Raw genomic sequence first — 24,324 nt, 5'->3', positions numbered from 1 at the left:
GCCCGAAGGAGCCGGCCCCCTACAGCCAGTTGCTCCCGGCTGGTCGGGCCGGCCGAGGGACCCGTCGCTGATTGGCTGCGCCGCTGGGCGGAAGTGATGCGACTGTCACTGGCTTCTCGGGCTCCCGGGAAGCCGTGAGTTTCCGCAAGGAGGCGGCGGCAGCAGCTGCGGCCAGGCGGGTGAGTTGAGAACTCGGTGGGGGCGGGGCATTGGAAGTCCGGGTGGCCTAGAACTGGGGGGCAGCCGGTGTCTGAGGACGAGGGAGCCGTACAGAGGGCGCCTTCAGTCCCGGCGTGGGGGAGCCCAGGGAGACGGGGCCACGGAGTCTTGGATCCAGGATAGTGTGGGTCCTCCGAGGAGAGGGGCACACTGAACGGGGCAGTCGAGGCCAGGGAGGGGGAAATCAATGAAACTGACCCCGGTACGCAGCCTGGTTTCTAGGAACAGGTGTAGAGGTTGCGAGAAGGACAGTCTCTTGGGAGCAGAATCTTGGACTCTGGGCTGCCCGTATCATTCCTCTTCTCTCTTGGCACCTCAGAGCTGTAAAGACACGCCTAGCAGTTGGGTGAAGTTTGAGATCTACTTTCAGAGGGTATTTAAGTTTCCTCACCCAGAAGCCTAGGGTGAGGGCTGGAGTGGGGTTAAGGTACTGCTCTGCCAGAGGGACTGGAGGATGTAGTGGTCAGGTTTCTCCTCTCTTCCGGGAATCTATGGGCTCTACTGAGATTGAAGGAGCCTGCCTAGTTGGGTCACTATCAGGCTATCTAACAAGATTTTTGTGTGCACACTGGGAAGGACACCTGAATATCTTGGGACAGTCGACGCTGCTGGAGCGCAGGGAGGAATTTGCCCGGGAACCTCAGAGGAAAAGAGAGGAGATATGTAGATTTGGGGAGGGAAATGTTAGGTGGCGGAAGTCCCCTTCTCCCTTTCCAAAGAGACTTCGGTAAAATACCCATGTTATGTAATGTTTTGAGACTAATCCATTTGCATATTTGTGTGGGTACTAAGCCCTACCTCAAGGTGACCCCCCCTACACCCCACCCCCGTAGAGAGCAGATGCTTCTGAAGCCCAGCCACCAATAGGGACACACATGTTCTGTCACGCATTCACCTGTCTCTGTCCCCACAGTTGCCCACCAGTTCTCATTTGGCTCTTCTGTCAAACCATGGGTGGCAGTCCCAGGTTTAGAGCTTGAGCCCTCACTTCTCAGCCGACTTGCTGAGCTAGTGACTAAGGGTAGCCCTTTAGTGCTGCTTTCCAATCACCCGTTCTCCCCAGAGTGTCCACTTGCCTCTTAATGCCTGTTCAGTTTTGTTTGCATGCTCGGGTTTTCCCCATTTCACCCGCCTCCCGCCTACTCTTACTTCCCCTGGCATCCACAGGAGCAGAAATCAGGAAGTTAGCTACCCCCTGGACTTCTAGGGAGCAGTACCACCTACTTTTTCAAGAGGGGTTTTTGCTAAGAGTTCAAGCCCTCTTCTAGGCATCTAGGAAAAAAAGAAAAGACGATGGCCTGACGTTTAGGTCGAGAAGTACGGTTTCTGGGTTATGCACTGATCTGGCCTTACTGGACCAGTTCGGTTCTAGTCTGTGACCTATTTGGGATTCCTGGAACTGATACTTAGTCACTTGCAGTTTCTTTGATCACGGATCCTAGAGTTCGTGGCCAGCCTCTGCTTGCTCCACTGGGTTTGGGAGGACACCATTTCTTGTTTTCTTGGGGCCTACAGGTCTGCAGTCTGTGCCTGGAGTCACCACTGCTCACAGCGAAAGGGATGCCTTTTCTCCGTTTGCACAAAATGAGCGTGAGGTGGTTAGCCAGACCAGGAGCTCAGCCTCACTCAGGGTCCAGGTGGGAACGGGGCCCCACTGCGGGGAGTTAGCCCTCAGGACAAGGGGACCAAGACGTCAGCTGGGGAAAGATTTCTGTCGCCTCTGAAGAAGGGAGGAGGGTCTCTTCTAAAGAACGGTCATGACTCTGCCAGGAATTTGCAGGAGTCCTGTGACTTTTGAGCCCTTTTCATGGCAACAGTGGGAAAGAGCAGCACGGTGCCTGTTAGCAGCTGGACATCCTGCTTGATTATCTAGTGATAATCATGCCACTGAGGGACCCACCGGGTTCGTGCTGGCCCACACTGCCCCTGGGGGCTTATCCCTGTTGGTCAGAGATAACTGTGAATAACAGGAGAGGATCACATGTTTAATGATTTAAAAGGCACGGCTTAGGGATTTCCAGGTGTGCCGTGTTATCGCGCTCTTACCTCTGATGTCCTTTCTCTTTGTCTGCAGCCTACTGCTCTGATGCCCAAGGGGAGGCAGAAAGTGCCACACTCAGATGCCCCTCTGGGCCCCAGGCCCACTTGCCTCTGCCTGGAGCTAGCCGGGCTCTTCCTACTGCTTCCCTGGGTGATGGGCCTGGTGGGGGCAGGTGGGCCTGGGGCCCAGGGTCTGGAGGGGCTGAGCTGGGCGGTGCGTGTGGACAGCCCAGAAGGCGAAAGGGAAGAACAGTCGCTGGAGCAGCGGGCAGATGCCCTGGCCCAGGCGGCAGGGCTGGTGAATGCAGGACGCATCGGGGAGCTCCAGGGGCACTACCTCTTGGTCCAGCCGGCAGGGCATCGGCAGGCCCCGCAGGTGGAGGCCGTCCGGCAGCAGGTGGAGGCCGTGTTGGCCAGGCACGAAGCCGTGAGCTGGCACTCAGAGCAGAGGCTGCTCAAGCGGACCAAGCGCAGCGTCCACTTCAATGACCCCAAGTACCCGCAGCAGTGGCACCTGGTGAGTCCAGCCCTGCAGCTTCTGGCTTCAGATGGCTGGGCGGGGGGTACCCGGTGCTTTAGTGGCCTCTTGTCTGTGTCACTCTTCAGTGCCCCCATCCTTTGCCTGGGGAGACATTTCTGTGGGCTTCCACAGTGGGCTTCATCCTCGGGCTCCACCTTCCCTGTGCTCATATCCAGAGATCCGGCGGACTGCAATGGCTGGGCGTGGGTCCTGGGACCACGCTGCCTGGGCCTCCTGCCACTGACTAGCGTGTACCTTTGGGTGCACTGTTTAGCCTCTCCATGCCTCAGTTTCCCTTTCTGTCAAATGGAGATTGTAATGGTTATGGTTATGGTTAAGTGAACTAATGTACTTGGGCCCACATGGGAAACACTTTACAAGAGTTAACTAGTAACATTATATTATACGGTGTTAATATAATGTATATCATATGGCCTACGAATTATATTATCCAACCCTTGACCCTAGCCACCTTGTCACCCTTATTGCATGTGAGTGATGCCAGGCTTTCCCGGAGACCTAGGCTGTGGCAAAGCTCTCACATGTCCCTCCTTAGCTCTGTCCCCACCTACCCTTATTGGTCTACAACCTCTCTCTGGCTCCTTGACGGTGGCCAAGAGTGCACAGGGGCTGCTCGCTGTAACTTGTCTCTCTATGGGCTATACTGCGTGTCACTGGATTCCCAGGGCTCAGAGAATAGTTCCTGACCCTGTCTCTCCTGCAGAATAACCGGCGGAGCCCCGGCAGGGACATCAACGTGACAGGTGTATGGGAGCGCAATGTAACGGGGCAAGGGGTGACCGTGGTGGTCGTGGACGACGGTGTGGAGCACACCATCCAGGACATCGCACCCAACTATGTGAGTGGCACTGGAACGACCCGAGCCACCGCCGGGCCTTACCTGATTCTTGATGTTCCCTCAGGCCTGTCCCCTTTCTTAGAGGTCATTGGGCCAAATAAAAGGGCCTGGAGGGCTTCCCTGGTGGCGCAGTGGCTGAGAGTCCGCCTGCCGATGCAGGGGACACGGGTTCATGCCCCGGTCTGGGAAGATCCCACATGCCGCGGAGCGACTGGGCCCGTGAGCCGTGCGCGCCGAGCCTGCGCGTCTGGAGCCTGTGCTCCGCAACAGGAGAGGCCACAACAGTGAGAGGCCCGCGTACCGCAAAAAAAAAAAAAATAAAAGGGCCTGGAAGGTGGGATGGTGTTCTTCATCTACTCCTTTTCCGCAGCCAGCCTTCCAGCCTGGTAGCTAAGACACTGGACGTGGCTCCAACTCAGCAAGGGAGACACTTCCTGGTTCCTGCTGCCACTCCCTGCCCTGGGGAGTAAGGAGTGGCCCCTGTGGGCAGATTCCCTCTCTGCACAAGTTCCTTAAAGCCTGACATTTAGGTAGCCCCAAACTTCTTTTATCCCAGGCTTCCCACACCATGGAAGCGGCTCCTAGGCACATCTATAGTAGCCAAGAGAGAAATTTTCCAAGAGCTGCAGCACTTCTCAGTTTTGCCTCAAGGTGTCCTGTCCTCATATCTCACAGCCCATGTGGTTTGCAGAGATGGACCCACAGTGCTGGCTTAGAGCCCCCAAATCCCAGTTCCCCTCTCTCCCTGAGCTCCAAGACCTGACCCCTTGTAACCAGCGAGTGACCACATGCCCCGCCCGTTCCCCCACCTTGTTTCAGAGCCCCGAGGGCAGCTATGACCTCAACTCTAACGACCCTGACCCCATGCCCCACCCGGATGTGGAGAATGGCAACCACCATGGCACGAGGTGTGCAGGAGAGATCGCGGCCGTGCCCAACAACAGCTTCTGTGCCGTGGGAGTGGCGTATGGGAGCCGCATAGCAGGTACCTCCAGTCCAGCCTCGGTACATTCCTCCTGTACAGCTGTCCATCCTCTGTCCCTCCCCCATGAATTCCAACCCGACTTTATTTCACTCTCAACACACAGCAGAAAGCAAAGGTTAAGCGTATGGGAGCCGCATAGCGGGTACCTCCAGTCCAGCCTCGGTACATTCCTCCTGTACAGCTGTCCATCCTCTGTCCCTCCCCCATGAATTCCAACCCGACTTTATTTCACTCTCAACACACAGCAGAAAGCAAAGGTTAAGCTTATAAGTAGGTATCTGCAGGACGTATCGGTTCATTGATTTTTTTCAGTGCACTGTGTTTCCAACATGTTTTTAGCAGTGAACCCCACTGTATAAAACAGCTGAAAGTATGAAATGCTCTGGATGGGAGATGGAGGCCCAGGCCCCACCTACTCAGACAACTCTTCCCTTTTTCTGATCATGGTTACGCCCTGTCAATGCTCAGCTCATTGTGATGATAACTCCTTATACTCATCCATGCTGTATTTGTATTTTAATGGTTTACCAAGTGCCTCCTGGTCTGCCCTTCCTCCGTGACCCCCGTGTGTCTGTGGAGGCCCCTCTCCCTTCTCCCAGCTCTCCCGTTCCCAGCCCTTCTGATGGTCACCGTCTGCTCTCCATCCTTTCAGGAGAGCGGAACAGCCCTGGCCCCCGCTGGGGTGGTACTGCGGCTCCTCTGCCTCTCGGTCTTTGTCCATCGAGGCAGAAGGTGAAGGGGATGAATGGAGACACGCTGTCTGCGTGATTCCTCATAAATGCTTGGGACCTGCATTTCCGAGGTTGGAATAGATTGGCTGTATTCCTCTTACACTCCAGCAGAGGTCAGCAGCCCTCTCTGCGAATGGGGCTACAGAGAGAGCCAGAAACCTTCAGGGCCCAAGTCCCTTCTGAAAGCTCCATTCCGCCCTATGTGGTCACCAGGATGTGACCCACCGCATTTTATTGGGTGAGATTAGGCATCCATGAGAGGAGTAATTCTGATGAGTACCATCTATTGAATACCCTCTGTGTGTCAAGCACCACTGCAGTGTTTTACATGATTAAGGATGCACGTAAGAAGGGGACCTTGGATTCCCTACGTTCTAGGCTCTGCATCTTCCCACCGGACCCCAGGATCCTTAAAGTCTAAGATTTAGCATTATGTTAAAAAATATTTCCGGACAGGTACATGCACATGGTATAAAAATTCAAAAGACCCAAGAGTGCTTAGAGGAAAAGTAAGTCTCCACAGGGGGGCCCCCCAGCACCCAGCTCCCCGCCTAGGGGACCAGCATTATTGAGGAGCCGGTATGGCCTTCACCGCCTAGGTATCCGGGTACTGGATGGACCCCTGACAGACAGCATGGAGGCTGTGGCGTTCAACAAGCACTATCAGATCAATGACATCTACAGTTGCAGGTGAGGCAGAGCCAGGAACAAGGGGAGGGGCCAGAGGCTTGGGCACTGGGCGAATCCTCCAACCAAAGAACAGCAGGATGGGCTGACTCGGGCAGGTCCCAGCAGGGCTCTCCCCACTGGGTTCAGCCTGTAAGTCCACTGCCCTCGTTTCTCCAGACCCCCAGCGTCTGGGTTCTCAGTCTTAAGCCCCTTGTCACCCCAGTAATCAGGTTGCCACACGAGGAGTGCTCCATCCTGCCTCGTGTTTATCTGTTTATCAAACTCAGAAGGCTCTGGAAGAAATTGGGCATTCCTTTCTAACCACAGCAGAGCTGGACACCCAGCACCAGACCCCATCACACCACCCCCCAGAAACACACCTGCAGCTCCAGGTTACGGTTATGGAGGGGAGGGGGTGTTTGATAAGGAGGGGCTGAGGCTGGGCTGTCCCCCAGCACTGATGGCACCTGCTCTTCCCCAAGCAGTGTCTCCTGTAAATGCATGGCATTATCCACATGGACATTTCCTTTCAGAGAAAGAATGGAGAACTCCTCAGACCCGAGAGCTTTCACAGATACTCCCTTCGCCGGTGCTCTGCCATCAAGCCTAGCGTTAGATCCCTAGGTCCCATCCATCTCTACCACTCTGTACTCCCCGGGGACCTGAGAAAGGGTTTTTAGGGTCAGGTTAAAGTAGTCCTAAACTGGGAAAGTTTCCAAGGACAAGAAGAACTTTAGCACGTACTTCTGTTTTCCACTTTGGAGTGAGGGCTGGACCTTTGACCCCTATGTCCTTTCACCGTGGGAGTCCGGAGCTGGAGCCCTTGGGAGGAGAGGAAGGGCCCAGGCGGAGGGACGGCCGGCTGAGCCTGGGGGGCCTGGGTGGGCAGCCACAGCCTGGCTCTGGCTCTTCCCACTGGGTGTCTCTCAACAGCTGGGGACCAGATGACGATGGAAAGACGGTGGACGGTCCCCATCAGCTTGGGAAGGTAATTGGGGACCACGTGGAGACTTTGGAGACCTAGGAACCCCTCTTCATTCCGTTCCTGGAACTGCTCCCGCCCCATCCCCATTTGCAGGGCCAGACCTACCATGTAGCCCGGGCACCTCCTTTGGGAAGAGCGCTCCTGACCTGGGGTTGGGGGAGTGTGGAGGATGTTCTTAGAGAGAAATGGAGTAGTGCTTTGAGATTGTTTCGCTCTGGTTGTGTGCTTGGCTCCCCATTTCTGGCCCTACCCTCTGATAAGCAGAGCCCGTGCACCATACAGCTGTTCCACTAACAGCCTCTTCCCCTTGAGTCCATCTTTAAATCTGTTTCTCCCATGTCCAGTGCTCTTGGCTTTTTTTCTTTTCTTTCTAGAAGGGGAGGAAAGAGTGAGCGGCATGGAGGTTGGGGTCTTCCTATGAACTCCTCAACTGACCTGGACGTTTTGCCCCTCAGGCTGCCCTGCAACATGGGGTGATCGCTGGCCGCCAGGGCTTTGGGAGCATCTTCGTGGTAGCCAGTGGCAATGGGGGCCAGCACAACGACAACTGCAACTACGACGGCTACGCCAACTCCATCTATACAGTCACCATAGGTAGTGGCCTGGTGGCCCCGGGTGTGCATGTGTGCTTACGCCTGTGTGTGTGAGAGAGAGAGACACTCAGTCGTGACGGGACCGTGTATGTGGGTGTGCCCCCAGCTTCCATGGGTCTGTCTAAAAGTGTATGCATGATCTTCTCTTCTCTTCAGGCTCTGATGGTTAGGAGGGACTAGCCCTGCTCTCGGAGGATGTCAGGACTTCCTTAGAAGTCATACCCCGGAGCACTTTCCGCCCATCATCTGGGATACCAAGCCCCCCCCCGCCTCCATCCCCACAGCTGCTTAGCCCTCTGCTTTGGCCTCTCTTCCGTGGGTCCCTTCGCTCCTGCTTGAAGCCTTCCCTGACCCCCAAATGCCCTTCACCTGTGCTCCCTCCCATAGCATTTACCATCCCGGTTGTTTTCATTTACTTACCCGACCTCCTCCCTGACTATGGGCTCCTTGAGATCAGGTCTGTGCCCTTCTCCCATGGCCCCCATGCCTCACACAGTGTGCGACTTAGGGTAGGTAATTGATAAATGTTGAGGAAAATGCATGTGCGAATGGATGAGTAGGTATTGAGGTGGAACGCCCCCCAGATTCACCCTGCAACCTGTTGAAAGAATGGTCTTAGGGCGCAGAATACCCTCTGCCATTTGAGGCTGCCTGTCCTGGTGAGGAGTGTGGGTACTTGAAGGACTTGGACCACTGAGCTCATTTTTTAAACTCAGGTTTAACTTTAAATTTTTAAAGTTTAATTTTTAAACCCAGGTGATAACTCAGAGATGACTCTGATGTTCTCAGGCCCTTGTCTCTGCCCCCATTTTCCCTACTCTGTCCCCAGGTGCTGTGGACGAGGAGGGGCGGATGCCTTTCTACGCCGAGGAGTGTGCCTCCATGCTGGCGGTCACCTTCAGCGGTGGGGACAAGATGCTCCGGAGCATCGTAAGTGCCCCGCGCCGGGCCCTCCACTCCCTGCCCGGGCCCTCGGGTTCCTCTTCCCTAGCAGGTCTGTGTCCCTAAGGGTCTGCCCCTGTTGGAAGAATGGAGCTGAGGACTCTAAATATATCTGTTTAAAGGGGTTTTATCTTTAAAATTTTAACTTACAAATATGCATGTTATCGTAGGAATCACTCTATCACGTTGATTAAGTATCACATTGATTGAAATGTCTTCCTTTGGTAGAACATGGTCTTTGGCTAAATTTCTGTGGCCTTTATAAAAAAAAGGCTCATCATTCCGCTGCTGTGCAGCCCTTATGTAAATACTGTGAGCTCTGTTCCTGTTCATCCTTGGGAGTAAAGCTAGTGGTTGTCGGCACGGAACGGGCAGGAAAAGGAGTCAGGAATGTCTCAGTCAGCCCGAGAGACAGCTCTTTCCTTGGAGCTGGAACTGGAGCCACAGCAAACAAGAGGTCGGAGCAAGGGAGTGGAGTTTCTCAAGCTGTGGGAACCTGTGAAAGAATTCAGGGTCCCGTGCCTACACCCAGCTGGCTGAGCTTCATCCCGTCATCCTAGAGCTCCCTGCCTGTCCCCAGTGCCCCAAACAGAGTGATACAGGGACAAGGGGCTCTCGGGCAGAGCTGGGCTGCAGCCAGGTGGTGTCACATTTCTCCAGTGGCTCTGGGTTGGGAGCGCTCTCCAGGGCCATTGGGAATTAGGCTGCTTCCTCTGGGTCAGATTCACTTTCCCAGAGACTGAAATTCTGTTTTGCCACTAAATGACTTCTGGTCAGCACAGTGTTTTAAGGCTCAGGGCCCGGTGACCCCAGCCCCTTTCCCCACCCCGAGAGAAGAAAAAAGGGAGCCGACTAAAGTAAGTGGGCAGGAGGGGGTCTGGGTGCAGAGGGCACCGCCCACGCCCACCCCAGGCCAGGCTGGGTTGGGAGGACGAGCAGGAACATCCTGGCAGAACTCTCGGGAACCCGCTCGACCCGGCCCCAGCGAGGGACCGCGAAGGCTGCCGAGCATAATGGTTCCTCTTACTGTGCCCTGCCTGCCTTTCTCCTCCTGACGCAGCTCCGCATCTCACCCCCACCCCTACCACGTTCCATGTGAGCTATAAATTGTCCGGAAATGAAAAGAGAGTTTGTTTAGCCAGGCTCCCATCTTTGGGACGCTCTTGCCTTGGAAACCAGTTGCCAGTTTCTGTTCAATGACCAGCTCGGTGGGGCTGTCTTTCTGAGGGCGGGCACGGAGGTACAGGCTGCCCGGAGCCCTTCCCGGCCCTTTCCAGTGGCTGCCTGGGGCTCCTGCCACAGGCAAGTTCACAGGCCTCACAGCTACACACTAGACTGTCACTGTGAGGCTGTTTCCGTAGCAGGAAAAAAATCAACCTGCTCCCTGGCACAGACCAGGCTCTCCACCCTCACTGAGACTTCCACTTGGAGAGTTTTTGCCTCCTCGTCCATGCGCACGATGTCTGAGTGAAAATGACGTCTCTTGGCAGCCTCTGTAACAGCTGGAAGGCGAGCAGTGAGCAACAGTGGAGAAAGGGCAGCTCTTGGGAGAAGTTAGCACCTTGGTATCTGACCCAGGAGAGAAGCTTGGAAGAAGATTTTCTGGTCTTAGCGTGGGCACCGCGTGCCAGATCCGGAGGGCCATGGCCTGGAGCAGGTTTAGTCAGGGCCCCCCTCGGCTAAACCCTCTGTGGCTCCAGGGTGGATTAGAGCATGAAAAGAACTGGATGCCAGACAGATGCTGTGTCTCCCTGACCCCTGCTCTCACCTCCCACCTCAGGACCACAGGTGGAAAAGGGGGGACTCGTGGAAACCACCCGAGGCACCAGGCCCAGAGCAGGGAGGCAGGGAGGCCTGTGGCTCGCCCCGGGCCAGGGTGGACAGGGGGTGTAGATGCTACACCCATGCTGAGCCCACGGGTGGACGAGGGGACAGCTTCCTCTCCCTGGGAACACACTCCCTTTGTTCGCACGGATGTCACTCCAGGCCCTGTCGCTGAGCTGCCAAGTTGGATTTCCTCGACTGGTGCCGTCACTGTTGTCCCCGCTCCAGCTGGGGCCCAGGAGCTCCCGGGCACTTCCTCTGTCTCCAAGGGCTGCGGGGGCTGGAGGGGCGGGGCTGGGGTTGGGTGGAGGATTTGGGAAGGGGTCACCAGAGGAGCCGGAATCAGGAAAACATCCTCTGCACGTGAGGCCTCTCCCCTCTCTCCAGCTCCTTACCGCCCCCTCCCACACAGTAACCAGACCCCCAGAGTAACTTTTTAATTCTTCTCAACTCTCCAGAGATTCTCTTGTTAGGCGAAGAAGGAGGAAGAATCTCCTTCATCCCGACCTGCTAGACATTCAGCTCTCGCAATGGAAGGGCCCCCGGAGGCTCGGGCTGAGGCCCAGCCCCGCACCCCTCCCTCCACAGCACCTGGGAACAGTCCCTAACCCAGTCCTCGTCCTCTCCATTCCGCTTCCCAGGTGACCACAGACTGGGACCTTCAGAAGGGCACAGGCTGCACCGAGGGCCACACGGGGACCTCAGCCGCGGCCCCTCTGGCAGCCGGCATGATAGCCCTGATGCTGCAGGTGCGGCCCTGCCTCACGTGGCGTGACGTCCAGCACATCATCGTCTTCACAGCCACCCAGGTGAGATCCTCGCAGGTGGACAAATGGCCTGGCCCAGCCCACGTCAGACTTTCGGTCCCAAGGACTTGGAGGTTTCAGATTCTAGGTGTCCCAGACGTTAGGTGCCAAATCCCGTCCAGAGTTGCATGTGCACGGAACAAGTGTGGGGACCCCATCAAGACCACAGACCTAAATTCACTCGCACCTGTTCTGCTGCTGCCCTTATACCTGCAAAGGAGAGCTCCGGCTGGGCTCCTGACTCAGGAGCCTGTGGCTCCTGGCTCCCTCTCTAGAAACAGGCCATTGGGCTGGTGACATCACAGGCCTTTGCCCTTTTGTCTCAGCTTTCCTTGGGAAATCCATTTCTAGCAGCCTTGGTGGGAGAGTCTGGACTGGATCAGCTAGCAGGGCGAGCAGGGAAACTTAAAATCCGAGAGACTAACCGGGACCCCTGTCCTCTCAGTATGAGGATCGCCGCGCGGATTGGATCACCAATGAGGCCGGCTTTAGCCACAGCCACCAGCACGGATTCGGCCTCCTCAATGCTTGGAGACTTGTGAACGCAGCCAAGGTGAATAGGTGTCCTGCGTGGAATGACGAAGGAGGTGGGGAGAATGCCTAAGACACCGCCTGGCACATCGTAGGTGTTTAATAAATGCTCGTTCATCTGAGACCCATTTCACAAGTGAAGAAGCAGGCTCAACACTATAATTAAAGTTTCTAAACTATCGGTGGAGAGTAAATGGGACCTGAGTATCGTTTGGAGCCCTCAGGGTGCTCTGCCCCTCATCTGCTGTCCTGGACACAGCCTTTCCTTGCTTTGGTGCCATAGGGAGCAGTCCAGGCGGTCCGCAGGAGCCTCGGGAGCGAAGGAAGGTGGTGAGGAAGGGGGAAATAAAAAGAGCAGTGCCCTAGGGGCCAAGTAGATGAGAGTGGGTGTGTGGGGTCTGTCTTGTTTGTTCATTCGCCGTTCCCCCTTCCTTTCATAGATCTGGACGTCTGTCCCTTACTTAGCTTCCTACGTCAGCCCCGTGTTGAAAGAGAACAAGGCTATCCCACTGTCCGCCCGCCCCCTGGAGGTCCTGTGGAATGGTAAGCAGTCAGCAGAAAGGGGGTTAATCGTGGGCCTGAGGTTTGGGGCGGGGTGATGGAGAAGCTAAACTCATCCTCCCTGCCGGATCCTACCCCCTTCCTGTAGGAGCTGAGCTCCAGCCAAACCTGTGGAGTTTTCTTTGACCATTTTAGGACATGTTGCTGCTTCTGAGTTGGCTGGCCCCCCGGCTGCTTAAACGAGACCTTTCTCCTGAGTTACTGGTGGTGGAAAGGACTGCCGAGCAAGCGATTAGGAAGGCTGGTGGGAGGGCTGGGACTGGGACCTGGGAGACAAGGCACGAGTTGAAAGACTTTCCTTTGACTTCCATGCTAGGAACTTGCCAGACGATTCTCTGCAACCCGGTGGCCTTTGGATGGAATGAGGGAGTTGAGAATGTCTTCCTTTGATTCTCAGGCTTGTCTAATACAGAGAGAGTCAGCTGGGGCCTGTAGGGGGAGGACAGAGGAGTCCCCAGAGGGCTCCCTAGACTGTGGTGGCCCTCCCTCTGCCCACGCGTCCATCACACCTGGGGCCGCTAGGACTATCTGAAGGGGTGAGGGCCGTGTGTTGTCAGTCAGAGATGTCGTCTTACGTTGAGCACAGAGGTTGAGCCCCTTCCCAGAGAAGAGGGCAGCTGGATTGGGACACCTGAACAAGAGGATCTTCTGTCTGCAGATTTCCCGGACTTCCCACTGGGGAATTTTCCCTGCCTCCAGTTCCTTGGGGATTTTTTTCCTCAAGGATTTTTGACAGGCAGAGTTATTCACTAATTTTTATGAAGATTGAAGCATGTCATGCTTTGTACACAAATGGAACTGTTTTCGCATTTCCCATCCCCCTAGGAAGTGTTCAAACCACAACAGTGGCAAAAGGAGGAATGGCCAAAGATGGGAGCATGGAGGGGAGGGCATCCCTGGGGTGGAGGTTTCACTGGGAATAGTCCCGTTGTCTCTCTCCCTAACCATGTCCAGCACTTGCCCAGTTTCCCCTCTACGTGGAAGGAAATCCATGGGCCCAGTTCATTGCATTTTCCGTAAAAGGAATGCTGTCTTGGAAAGGGCATAAAGCATCAGCCAAGGCAGAGAAGTGCAGGAAGGTTCCCAGGAATGCAGTTCAGTAGGAATCTCGGGGCTTCGCACTTGCATGTCTTGGGGACAGTATGTCTTTTAACTTGTACCTCCCATCCAGGGCTGCTAACCCGCAATCGCATCCATCAAATGAGGGGGTCGACTTAGAGTCCTTCCCAGCTTCGTCATCTTCTGCTTCCCACTAACCAGGGATGTTCCCCGGCATGTCTAACAAACTTCCCTCGGTATAGAGGCATCTGGCACCTGCTCGTTTGTCACTAGGAAGCAAGAGAAAGAAGGACAGGTTGTCCTGGGCAGAGGAGAGCGGGAGGTGGGATAGTGGGGAGAGAAGGATGGAGAGAAGGGAGGTGAAGACTCAGCGAGTTTTGCTAATGGAGCCCTTCGTTGGTTTGGAGGGCAGCAAGCAGACTGCTGATCTTCAAGGTCAGCAAAGGTGTCTTCCCCTCTGTCGTGACCCCATTCACCCCTGAGCAGACAGAACTGAAGGTCCACGCTTGTGGGCGTGCTTGGAGGCTGCAGAAAGTCCAGTTCACATAGAGCTGAGCATAGTCCCGGACAGTTAGTAAACCTCTTTCCCTATAGCCAAGGAACAGTCTTTCCCACCAAGACCTGGGCGAGTCAGTGTCCAAGGGCTGGAAGGTGAACTTTTTTGTAAGGTAGAAGGAACTGAACATCCCTGAGATGGAAAAGGGGTGCAATACCACTAAGACTGGAGCAGTGGTGTCCAAGAGAACTTTCTACAATGATGAAAATGTTCTCTGTGCTGTGCAATTCATGTGAGGTTATTGAAGATTTTAAATGTGGCTCGTGTGGCTGAGGAACTAAGTTTGTGTGTTATTGTAATTGAATTTAAATAGCCACATGTGGCTGGTGGCCACCTTCTTGGGCAGGGCAGCTCTAGAGCAAGACAGGAGGAGGATGTAGGGGGAAGGGGATTGGCGCCCCTCGGTTCCTTTAGCTCTGACTCTGGGTCTGAAATCTCTACCAGAGGGTGGGAGGGGGGGCGGGGTTTGGGAGGAGTATCCAAAACACAAGGGAGCCTGTGTGTATTTACAGAAGATTCCCAAACACCACTTGCAATTACCCTTTTACCCTTGTTTGCAGCCAGTGCTGGTTCCCCCTCTGGCCATGCTTGAGTCCTGTTCCTTCCTGGCTCTGAATCTTCCTCTCCTGCCCAGTCTTTCTCTCCCCACTGATTCCTCCTCCTGCCTTCAAACACCCCCCGAGCATCTGTTAGGAAACACCTTTAAGTCTCTGCCCGCCTCCAACCAATAACCTTTTCAAATGAATTAACCAAAGCAATTGCTCGCCTTTATCACACCCTCTCCACCGCTGAAGACTTACTCCATCACTCACAGTGCCCCTCTCCTGCTCAGACCAGGGGCCAGCTCACAGCCCATCCTTCTCAGCCCTCTTGTTCTCTGACTGGACTAACGAGACCTGTGTGGCAGCCTCCCTCTTCCTGCGGCTGCAGTGGCCTCCTTTACCCCATGGCCCTCTTCTGGCTTCTCTGCCCAAGGAACTTGGCTTTTCCGTTCGCTCTCCTCACTACTCCTAAACCAAGAGTGCCTCCTGCGACCCATTCCATGTTCTTGACCCTCCCTCTACGTTTTCTCCCTCGACGGCACAGCTGTGTTTATGGCTTCCGCTGCCACCTCTCCACAAATGATTCCTAGATCAACATCTCTTATTCTGATCCCTAACCAGTGAGAGGGGTAGAGATTTTTCTGGCTTCTGCAAGATTATGGGCAAATAAATCCCTGGGATCTTCGGGGTGGGGTGGGGTGGGGGGAGGGCGGTTGAAAAAGACCCCAGCTTGCCAAAGGCAGAATAATATGATCATCATCAACTAAGATTTGAGTGTTTAGGTGCGAAGCACTGGCTTAAGGATTAACTCATTTAATTCTAATAAAACAGTTCTCGTGTTGCCACATGGCTGGCCACCCAAGTCGCTGTACACCCCAATAAGGAAATGCATGTAACGTGCCACTGCGTACACGTTACATGCTAACACAGACAAGCACTCGCAGGGCTCTTTTTGGATTCCATTCTGTTCTGTCGTGCTCTATAACGTGTCATTTACTCTCCGTTAGGCCCTTATCTTCCATGTTAACACTCTCCTTCAACTATGCCAGGAATATTTTCCTCCATCTTTCTATTCCTAAATCGCTGTGTACTGTTGGATATCCCATCAGTACTTTACGTTTAAAATGTACAGCATCTTAGATTTCATTATCACCTATCGAAAGCCAGCTTGCTTTCCAAGTTTCTCTCATTTCTGTCTGTGCCATCACCATTCCCTAGGCTCCCAAACTTGAAACTCGGGAGTTTTCAATCCCACTGTATCCCTTGCCTCTCCCTAGGTCTTCCTCCAGCCCTCAGAATTTTGTCTTTCATTTATTTCTCTGAAATGTCTCTTGATTGATTGACTCATTCATTCTACAAGTATGTGAGACCTACCTCATCCCAGGCACTGTACTAAGTTCTAGGGGTTCAGAGATAAGACACGATTCCTGCCCTCAGAGAGCTGCTCCCAGTCTGGTAGGGAAGACAGTCCCTCCTGCAGGTAGAGCGCAGTGTTACAAGCACTGCAGTGGAGATGGTGCAGGTGCCTCTTGCCACCAGGGAAGACACAGGAGGGCTCTCAAAGCAACTGAGATTGACCCCGAGTCCCACCAGGTAAGCTAGCCGGGGGAAGAGGCGACGAAAGGGACATCCAGGCAGCAGGGGCAACACGTGCAGAGTCGACGGTATCTTCAGGGAGCGCAAGTCATGTGGTGTGGCTGGAGCGTGGCTCCTGACTGGCAGAGGAAGACTGGAAACTCAGGTGGTAGGGCCACATGGAACTGTGTCTGCCATGGTAAGGAGTTTGGCCTTTATCTTGAAGTTTGTGGGGAGCCTTCGAGGTCAATTATCACCAACTGATGTTAGCAGTAAGGGAGAAGGAGAGCAGTCAGAGAGATTCCCGAGGCTTTACCTTTTAGAGATACATGGGAAATCTTCACTAATGAAAGGATATGATGCCTGGCGATTCTGCCAAAAGAATCTGGGGAGGGGCTTCCCTGGTGGCGCAGTGGTTGAGAGTCCGCCTGCCGATGCAGGGGACACGGGTTCGTGCCCCGGTCCGGGAAGATCCCACATGCCGCAGAGCGGCTGGGCCCGTGAGTCATGGCCGCTGAGCCTGCGCGTCCGGAGCCTGTGCTCCGCAACGGGAGAGGCCACAACAGTGAGAGGCCCGCGTACCGCAAAAAAAAAAAAAGAGAATCTGGGGAGGGGAGAAGTGGGGATCATCGATGAAATGAGATTGGCCATATATTGGTAGTTATTGAAGTGAGGTATTGAGAACATCTGTTTTCTCCATTTATATAGGTCTGAAACTTTCTATAGTAAAAATTTATATATAAAGGTGTACGTATATAGATGTACGTCTATATACATACACCTATATATGTAAAGATTTCTGAATTTTTAGCTGGAGTCATTGATTAGATGGTGGTGCCATCACATGAGATTAAGAACCCAGGAGGAAGAAGAGGTTTGGGCAAGGACTATGGAGTGTGAAGAGCTGAGGAAGAGAATTTGGGCTCTGCTGTGTTTGAGGCTTCTATGCAGCATCTAAAGGTTGTATTCAGAAAGCAGTTGAATAAATAAGTTTGAAAGTCTAGACTGGAGGTAATGGTTTGGGAGTCACCCGCATAAAAATGGAAGAGAAAGGTCTGGGAAAGAAGGAGATCACTAGGGTTGGGGGTAGACAAGGATAAAAGAGGACCTAGGACACAGGCTGACATTAAAGGAGTGGACAGAGGAAAGGGGCCTCAGAAGAAAACTGAGAAGAGATGCCTGAGGTTGGAAAAAAAACAGGAGGATGGTGTCACTGGAATCTAGGGTAGTTCTGATGGGAGTGGGCAAGCGGGCAAGGACTGAGGGCGTCTCTGGTTTATCAAGGAGGCCATTGGTGACCTTAAGAAGAATACTTTGGGACTTCCCTGGCGGTCCAGTGGTTAGGACTCCGTGCTTCCACTGCCAAGAGTACTTTGTTTCAGTCTATTCATGGGGGCAAAAGCTAGACTGCGGTGGGTTGAAAAATTCGTGGGGACAGAAGAAGATTCCTGGTTAAAGACGGTGAATTGAACACGCGCTTTTATCTCTGCTTACTCCCAAAACCTCACCAAAGTGAGAATAAAGGAATAAAAGTGGTATAAGCACAAGGACAAAGAGAATGAGAGACGAGACCACAGCAAAGGAGAGATTGCAGCACATTTCTGGAAGACGGAAAACGAGTGGAGAAGTGGGCAGGGCTAAGAAAGTTGCAAACCAAGTACCTGTAAGGGTGAACCTAGGCAACAGGCTCGTTTCATGCCTCAGAATCCCCAAAGGCTCAGGACTCGGAGGCCCCATGCACTACAGAAGACAGAGATGAGGTGTGAGAGTAAAACGAGAGATCAATTAAAAGGTAGACTCCCAGGTATCTTCTCCCATCCTTAGCAGCCTTATCCGGGCAGGAGTTGGGAATTTTATTCTCCAGAGCCTGGGGCCCCAGGTACAGCAGAAAATAAGAGACAGAGAGTGTACCTTAAAATGATAAACCATGGGGACTTCCCTGGTGGCACAGTGGTTAAGAATCCGCCTGCCAATGCAGGGGACACGGGTTCGATCCCTGGTCCAGGAAGATCCCACATGCCGTGGAGCAGCTAAGCCCGTGCGCCACAACTACTGAGCCTGTGCTCTAAAGCCCGCGTGCCACAACTACTGAAACCCGTGCACCTAGAGCCCGTGCACCTAGAGCCCGTGCTCTGCAACAGAGAAGCCACCGCAATGAGAAGCCTGCGCACCGCAGCAAAGAGTAGCCCCCGCTCACCGCAACTAGAGAAAAGCCCACACACAGCAACGAAGACACAACGCAGCCAAAAATAAAAAATAAACAAATTTTTTAAAAAAATGATAAACCATGAACTATGACGGGGACACGTTACAGATAAACTAATTCTCATAGCTAGTAAATGGCAGAGCTGGGATTTGAACCCAGGCTGGGTGGCTCCAGAGCCCATGCCATTAGCACCAGCAGGCACAAGAGTTGAGAAAGGGTTTATTTCACCGGCAATGACAGCACAGAGTCCTAACCACTGAACAGCCAGGGAATTCCCTGCTCTTTCTTCTTTGATCAGTTATCCACGCTCACATCGGCTTACCCTTAGAATCAAGCAGTTTAGCTGGGCTTCCTGTCACCTGTTTCTTCTTCCTACTCTGATTCAGCCTACTCACAGCTGTTGAGAGTAACCTTCCTTTAGCACTTTTTTTTTTTTTTAAATTCTGTCCTTGCTCGATAATCTCTAATAGCTCTCAGTTGCTTGTTTAAAGTAAAAATTTTAAAGCCCTTCCCATGCTAGGTCCCCTGCCCATACTTTCATATTCTCTCTGAGCTTCTTCATCTGTGAAATGGGGGTGCTGCTCTCTGCTTTGCCTGTCGGCATGAATTAATGAAAGGAAAGTTGCTTTGGAAAGAATCATTTCTCATTGCAGCCTAATTTCTTAATATTCCCCAATTGAGTCTTCCACTTCAGTAGTTTGGTGGGGTTTTTTTGTTTGTTTGTTTTGGGTTTTTTTGACTTTTTATTTTGAAATAATTGTAGATTCACAGGAGGTTGCAAAGAAATGTTCAGGGAAGTCCTGTGCACCCTTCTCCTCATGTTAAATGTCTTAATTCTAGGACAGTAGCAAAACCAAGAAAATGATATTGGTCCAATGCAGAGCACTTATTCAGATTTCACCAGTTAGACTCATATTTCTGTGTGTGTGTGTGTGTCTGTAATTTTACCACATGTATAGCCTTGTGTAATCACCACCACAGCCAATATCCAGAACCATTGCATCCCAAGACTCCTCAGTGCCACCCCTTTATGGCCACACCCATCCCCTCTGTACCATCCCTAGCACCTGGCAACCACTAATCTGTTCTCCATCGCTACAGTTATGTTATTCATGAATATTACGTAAATGAAATCACACACTGTGTATCCTTTTTTTTTTTAACATTTTTAAAAATATTTATTTATTTATGGCTGTGTTGGCTCTTTGTTTCTGTGCGAGGGCTTCCTCCAGTTGCGGCAAGCAGGGGCCTCTCACCATCGCGGCCTCTCTTGTTGCGGAGCACAGGCTCCAGACGCGCAGGCTCAGTAATTGTGGCTCACGGGGCTAGTTGCTCCGCGGCACGTGGGATCCTTCCAGACCAGGGCTCGAACCCGTGTCCCCTGCATTGGCAGGCGGATTCTCAACCACTGCGCCACCAGGGAAGCCCCTGTGTACCCTTTTGATATTGGCTTTTTTTCATTCAGCACAATTTCCTTGAAATTTTTTCACTTCAGTAGTTTTTTTTCTTGATTTGTATTTCCTTCAGTATGAAACTTGTTCATGTCCACCTCTGCCTTTCTACATGCCATTTCCCCTTCTAGAATACCCTCTACCAACACTCTCCACCAATCGTATTCACTTCGTCCCTCTAAGTGTGTCTCACGGCTGCGTGCCTAAACCCATCTGACTCATCTCTGTTCTAGCATCAGTTATGTAGACCGCATTCCATATCATTTTCCACTTGCACATAGAAGGCAGAGACCATGTCCAACTTTTCTCTATATTCCCAGCAGCTAGCACAGTGCCTGAAATGTAGGAGGTACTCAGTAAATTATTTTTTGGGTGAGCGAATGTCGGAAATTGCTCCGTTTGGTTCTTCCATTGTGTCTTGGGTATGTGTTGTCCTCCCAACTGGACTCTAAACTAGATTGTAAACTTGAAAGCAGCAACTGCATTCCAGTTACTAGTGTACACGAGGTTCAGTCAGGGTTGCCAAAGATGTTTGTATGTGTCTTCCATGAGTATGTTCCTTTGTCTGTTGGGGTGAAGTGAGGGCATAAGTGTTTGTGGGGCTGGTTTCCCAGCTGCCCAGCCTGACTTCCCACAGTCAGCAGGATGGACCTGGAAATGTCGGGGCTGAAGACCCTGGAGCACGTGGCTGTGACAGTCTCCATCACTCATCCACGACGTGGCAGCTTGGAACTGAAGCTGTTTTGCCCCAGTGGCATGATGTCTCTTATTGGCACCCCCCGCAGCTTGGACTCGTACGTACACGTGCCCTCACCTGAGCTCTCTCTGCGACAAAGGCCTTTTCCAGGAAAAGATATGGGAGGAGTGGACACTGGCACTGTCCTTAGCTACCGTGGCACTGGCTTTATTACCTTCTTTGTTCAAGTGCTTACAATGTGCTCAGCACCGCACTTGAAATATAGTTTCTTTTCCTTTTTTTTTTTTACGTCTTTATTAGAGTATAATTGCTTTACAATGGTGTGTTCGTTTCTGCTTTATAACAAAGTGAATCAGTTATACATATACATATGTTCCCATATCTCTTCCCTCTTGCGTCTCCCTCCCTCCCACCCTCCCTATCCCACCCCTCTAGGTGGTCACAAGTTTCTTTAATCCTAGTAAGGGCCATGCAGGGTAGACTTTGTAACCCTTTACAAATGAGGAAACAAGTCACAGAGCTAGTTAAGTGCCTGAGGGAATAGCAGTAAGCCTAGACCTATGGGACTCCCAAGCCCGTGTTCTCTCCACGTTTGCTTTTTCCACTACACTGCGTTGACACAGGTCCCTCAGCCCCTGAGATCCCAGGGGCAAGGGCCAGCACTTGAGGGCCCTTCATGGCACCCTCCCGATGGCTGTAGCTCAGACAACAACTGCTACTACAGTAAGAAAATGCTTTGGGGCAAAGGGGTCAGTTCCCTGCTCCATGCCTTCCTCTGTCTCCTCTGTTCTTGCCCCAGGGACCCCAATGGCTTCAATGATTGGACCTTCTCCACTGTGCGGTGCTGGGGGGAAAGAGCGAAAGGGACCTACAGACTCGTCGTCAGGGATGTAGGTAAGCCTGCCTGCCCCCCACCAGGGCCCTGCCTTTCGTGATTGTCATCTGGTCCCTCTGGATCTCAGAGTCCCCACAGAAATTGTCCCAGGTGGAATACATAGGGTTGCCATCGGACCAAGAGGGTAGATGCCAAGACGTATGCCCCACCCAAAAAAAATGGGCATTGATACCTAGAATTGTTCATTTATACTACCTCTCATATTCCTTGGAGAAGTGACTGATCCATTTTTCCTCAGGATAGCAACAAAAATTCCTTGTTGAAACCACATTTCAAGTTCTTTCACATATAACCATCCTCCGGCCAGCCCTGGTAGGCAGGTAAGGGCAGGACTAATTTTCACCGTTTTTTTTTTTTTTAAAAAACTGAGGCCCACCCAGAGGTTTGAAGTGACTTGTGTGAGGTCACACAGTATCTCAGTGAGGACTGGAAATTGAACCCAACCCTCCCAACTTCCAGCCAAGTTAAGTGTTCATCACCAGACTGGTGGTTTTCAAACCTTCCTTTAATTTAGCTGGACTTTTTTTTTTTTTTTCCTTCCCAAGAAAAATCCCAGCTGAAACCCCAAAATATGTATGAAAGAGGCAAAACTTCTCCACTTAGGAGTGCCACCTTTCACCTCCGCCTTTCCATTCCTAAGGGCACCCCGAGAGGCACGTCTGCAGTACGCTGGGGTCAGTGGGACAGAGTTAGACAACTACTGTGGCCACTCATGTGGTCTGAGTCCCTCTGGGTGGCGGGGTGGGCAGGGCCTCTGCTGTCTGTGTGGCCAACAGCGGGGCGTGGCTCACGGACCGCCCTGCTTGCGGCTCTAGGAGATGAGACGTCCCAGGCCGGCATCCTCCGGCAATGGCAGCTGACCCTATATGGCTCTGTGTGGAGTCCAGTAGACATCAGGGACAGACAAAGGTAGGCGTAGACACATGTCAGAGGGAGGGGGACTCACGGGGTCAGGGAAAAGGCCACTGAAGGAGTGCCACCTCCCTGGGAACCCACAGCGTGGCCCTCCCCTGTTTGCTATGGGGCTTCCCTCTGTCTGGTTGTGAGGTGGGAGGATGGGCGAGGCAGGCGGTAGAGGAACCAAGCTGAGTAGGGCATCCTCGTCTCCTTTCTTCTCCACAGGTTACTAGAAAGTGCCATGAGTGGGAAATACCTGCATGATGGCTTCACGCTGCCCTGCCCTCCCGGGCTGAAAATCCCAGAGGAAGATGGTTATACCATCACCCCTAACACCCTCAAGGTACGAGGGCCAAAACCCAAGCTGCAGGCAGGCAGGAATGTCCTGAGGGATGTGGTCCTTGGTGGGAGACTCAAGGTGACTTGGGGAGTGAGGGGTTGGGAAGACCTAGGTCCCCACTCTACAGGCTAACTCTCCAGGGCATTCCTTGTGTGGGGGGAACAGGGGGAGTGGTTTGGGGTGGGAGAGGCAGCCCCTAGGAAGAGAGAGAGTTTCTGAGCCCATTGTTCTGGGAAACCACTCTTACACAGGTGTTTGACTTTCCCCCAGACCCTGGTGCTGATAGGCTGTTTCGCCGTCTTCTGGACCATTTACTACATGCTGGAAGTATACTTGAGCCAGAGGAATGTGGCCTCTCACCCAGTCTGTAGGAGTGGACCCCGCCACCGGCCCCAGCGCAGCCGAACAGCCAAGGAGGAGGGGACAGAACTGGAATCAGTGCCCCTTTGCAGCAGCCAGGATCCAGGTGGAGTGGGGATGGAGAGCGAGGGCCCTCCCACCACCTCCGGGCTCCACGCCCCAGACCTGCTGGATCAAGGGGACTGGAGCCTGTCCCAGAGCAGGAGTGCCCTGGACTGCCCTCAGCACCTGCCCCCAGACCTGCTGCAGGGGAAGGAGGCGCAGATTTGCTGACCTTGGGCCTGACAGCCAACATGGGAGAGGCTCTAACTTCCTAAGACTGGGGAAGCTTGGAAAGCTGCTCCGCAGTCCCGGGAGCTCTGGGGAGAAGGCAGCCCCGATGCTTCCACCTGGGACCAGAGGCCTAAAGAGCACCCTCTGGCTAAAGACCACACTCAGGGAGGGCAAGGGCCTTCAGAAGGTACAAGCGGAGCCAGATTACAGTCTCGCAACAGCCATGGAACCTTCCTCCAACCCAACGGGAGTTTTTGGTGAGAAGGTCTCGGACAAGGGATTGGGGCCCCTGCTGGGCAGGTCTCCATCCTTGTTTCTCCAGGGCAGGCCAGTGGTGTTGGGCACAGGGACCCTCACCCACACATGGCCAGAAGAGCATCTCAGCAGAAACATCACTGGGGTCACTTGGGAAGAGGGCTTAGGGATGGAGGCTGGGAAGAGCCCCAGACATGCCTGTCCTTTTAACGACCCAGGGGCCAGAAACAGCAGACTTTTCCTCTCTCCCCCTCACCTTCCAGCCTAAGCCTTGGACCTTGGCATATGGGCATGGCAGTCAACCCTCAGCTCGGCACACATGCCCTGGAAGCAGCTGCCTCCATTAGCCCTGATCAGAAGCCGACCTTGAACACACCCCTGACCCCCTCACCATCACGCCCACCCTTCATCCTGAAGGATCGGTACGACGCACCTGGCAGGGCTAGGGCACATCCTGGGGGAGTCTGTGGCAGGACTGGGACAGGTGTCGGATCAGTCACTGGCCCTGCAGCCCTGCGACCACCCGTCTTCCTCTGCAAAGTGCTCAGGGAAATGGCCGTGCCTGCCGGAGGCCAGCCATCTGCCTGGCAGGCTGTGACTCTTCCTCCCATCCTTGGCCTCCTCCCCTCTTCTGAGCTAGTTGGTCGATTTGAATTTTTTTTTTTTTTTTTTTTTTAACGCTTAAGATTTGGTTTTCTCTTTTCACAGCAACATTTTGTTGAATTTTTTCTGCACAGCTTTTCCAAAATAAAAACCTTCCTCACAGTTCTGCTCCTTCCCATCTCCTTTCTGCCGCCTCCCCAAAGCTAATGCAAGTCTCCAAGTTGCTGCTCGTTCCCTTCAGTCCCGAGATTCACTCTCCTCTCCCAGCCCCTGAAATCCTGGAACTCGAGGGGTCCTTCAGAGGATGGCAGCCAGGAACACACGTAAACCCGAGCTGCCGGCCTGTTCCC

General features: G+C 53.3%; 1 protein-coding gene across 1 annotated transcript; it reads left to right on the top strand.

Annotated features, from left to right (window-relative positions):
- Nucleotides 1-47: 47 nt before the first annotated feature.
- On the top strand, nucleotides 48-24,136 carry PCSK7 (proprotein convertase subtilisin/kexin type 7). The gene is made up of 17 exons (XM_030759586.2): nucleotides 48-179; nucleotides 1,735-1,856; nucleotides 2,294-2,776; nucleotides 3,504-3,638; nucleotides 4,458-4,623; nucleotides 5,954-6,044; nucleotides 6,957-7,011; nucleotides 7,464-7,602; nucleotides 8,431-8,531; nucleotides 11,009-11,176; nucleotides 11,619-11,726; nucleotides 12,145-12,247; nucleotides 20,292-20,448; nucleotides 21,151-21,245; nucleotides 22,062-22,155; nucleotides 22,369-22,486; nucleotides 22,754-24,136. The coding sequence occupies exons 3-17, from the start codon at nucleotides 2,306-2,308 to the stop codon at nucleotides 23,114-23,116; spliced, it is 2,364 nt and encodes a 787-aa protein (XP_030615446.1). The 5' UTR covers nucleotides 48-179; nucleotides 1,735-1,856; nucleotides 2,294-2,305; the 3' UTR covers nucleotides 23,117-24,136.
- The last annotated feature ends 188 nt before the right edge of the window (nucleotides 24,137-24,324 follow it).

The sequence above is a fragment of the Delphinapterus leucas genome, chromosome 7, assembly GCF_059928025.1.
Source record: "Delphinapterus leucas isolate spDelLeu-1000000601 "Yukka" chromosome 7, BTC_Dleu_Yukka2, whole genome shotgun sequence".
Taxonomy (NCBI): Eukaryota; Metazoa; Chordata; class Mammalia; order Artiodactyla; family Monodontidae; genus Delphinapterus; species Delphinapterus leucas.
This window is presented reverse-complemented; position numbering and strand designations above follow the sequence as displayed.

Bases quoted from the DNA above. Each gene is read 5' to 3' on its own strand.
- PCSK7 (XM_030759586.2), top strand. From the start codon at position 2,306: ATGCCCAAGGGGAGGCAGAAAGTGCCACACTCAGATGCCCCTCTGGGC. The intron at 8,532-11,008 runs GTAAGTGCCCCG...TCCGCTTCCCAG, and splicing joins ACAAGATGCTCCGGAGCATC to GTGACCACAGACTGGGACCT. The intron at 11,177-11,618 runs GTGAGATCCTCG...CTGTCCTCTCAG, and splicing joins TCGTCTTCACAGCCACCCAG to TATGAGGATCGCCGCGCGGA.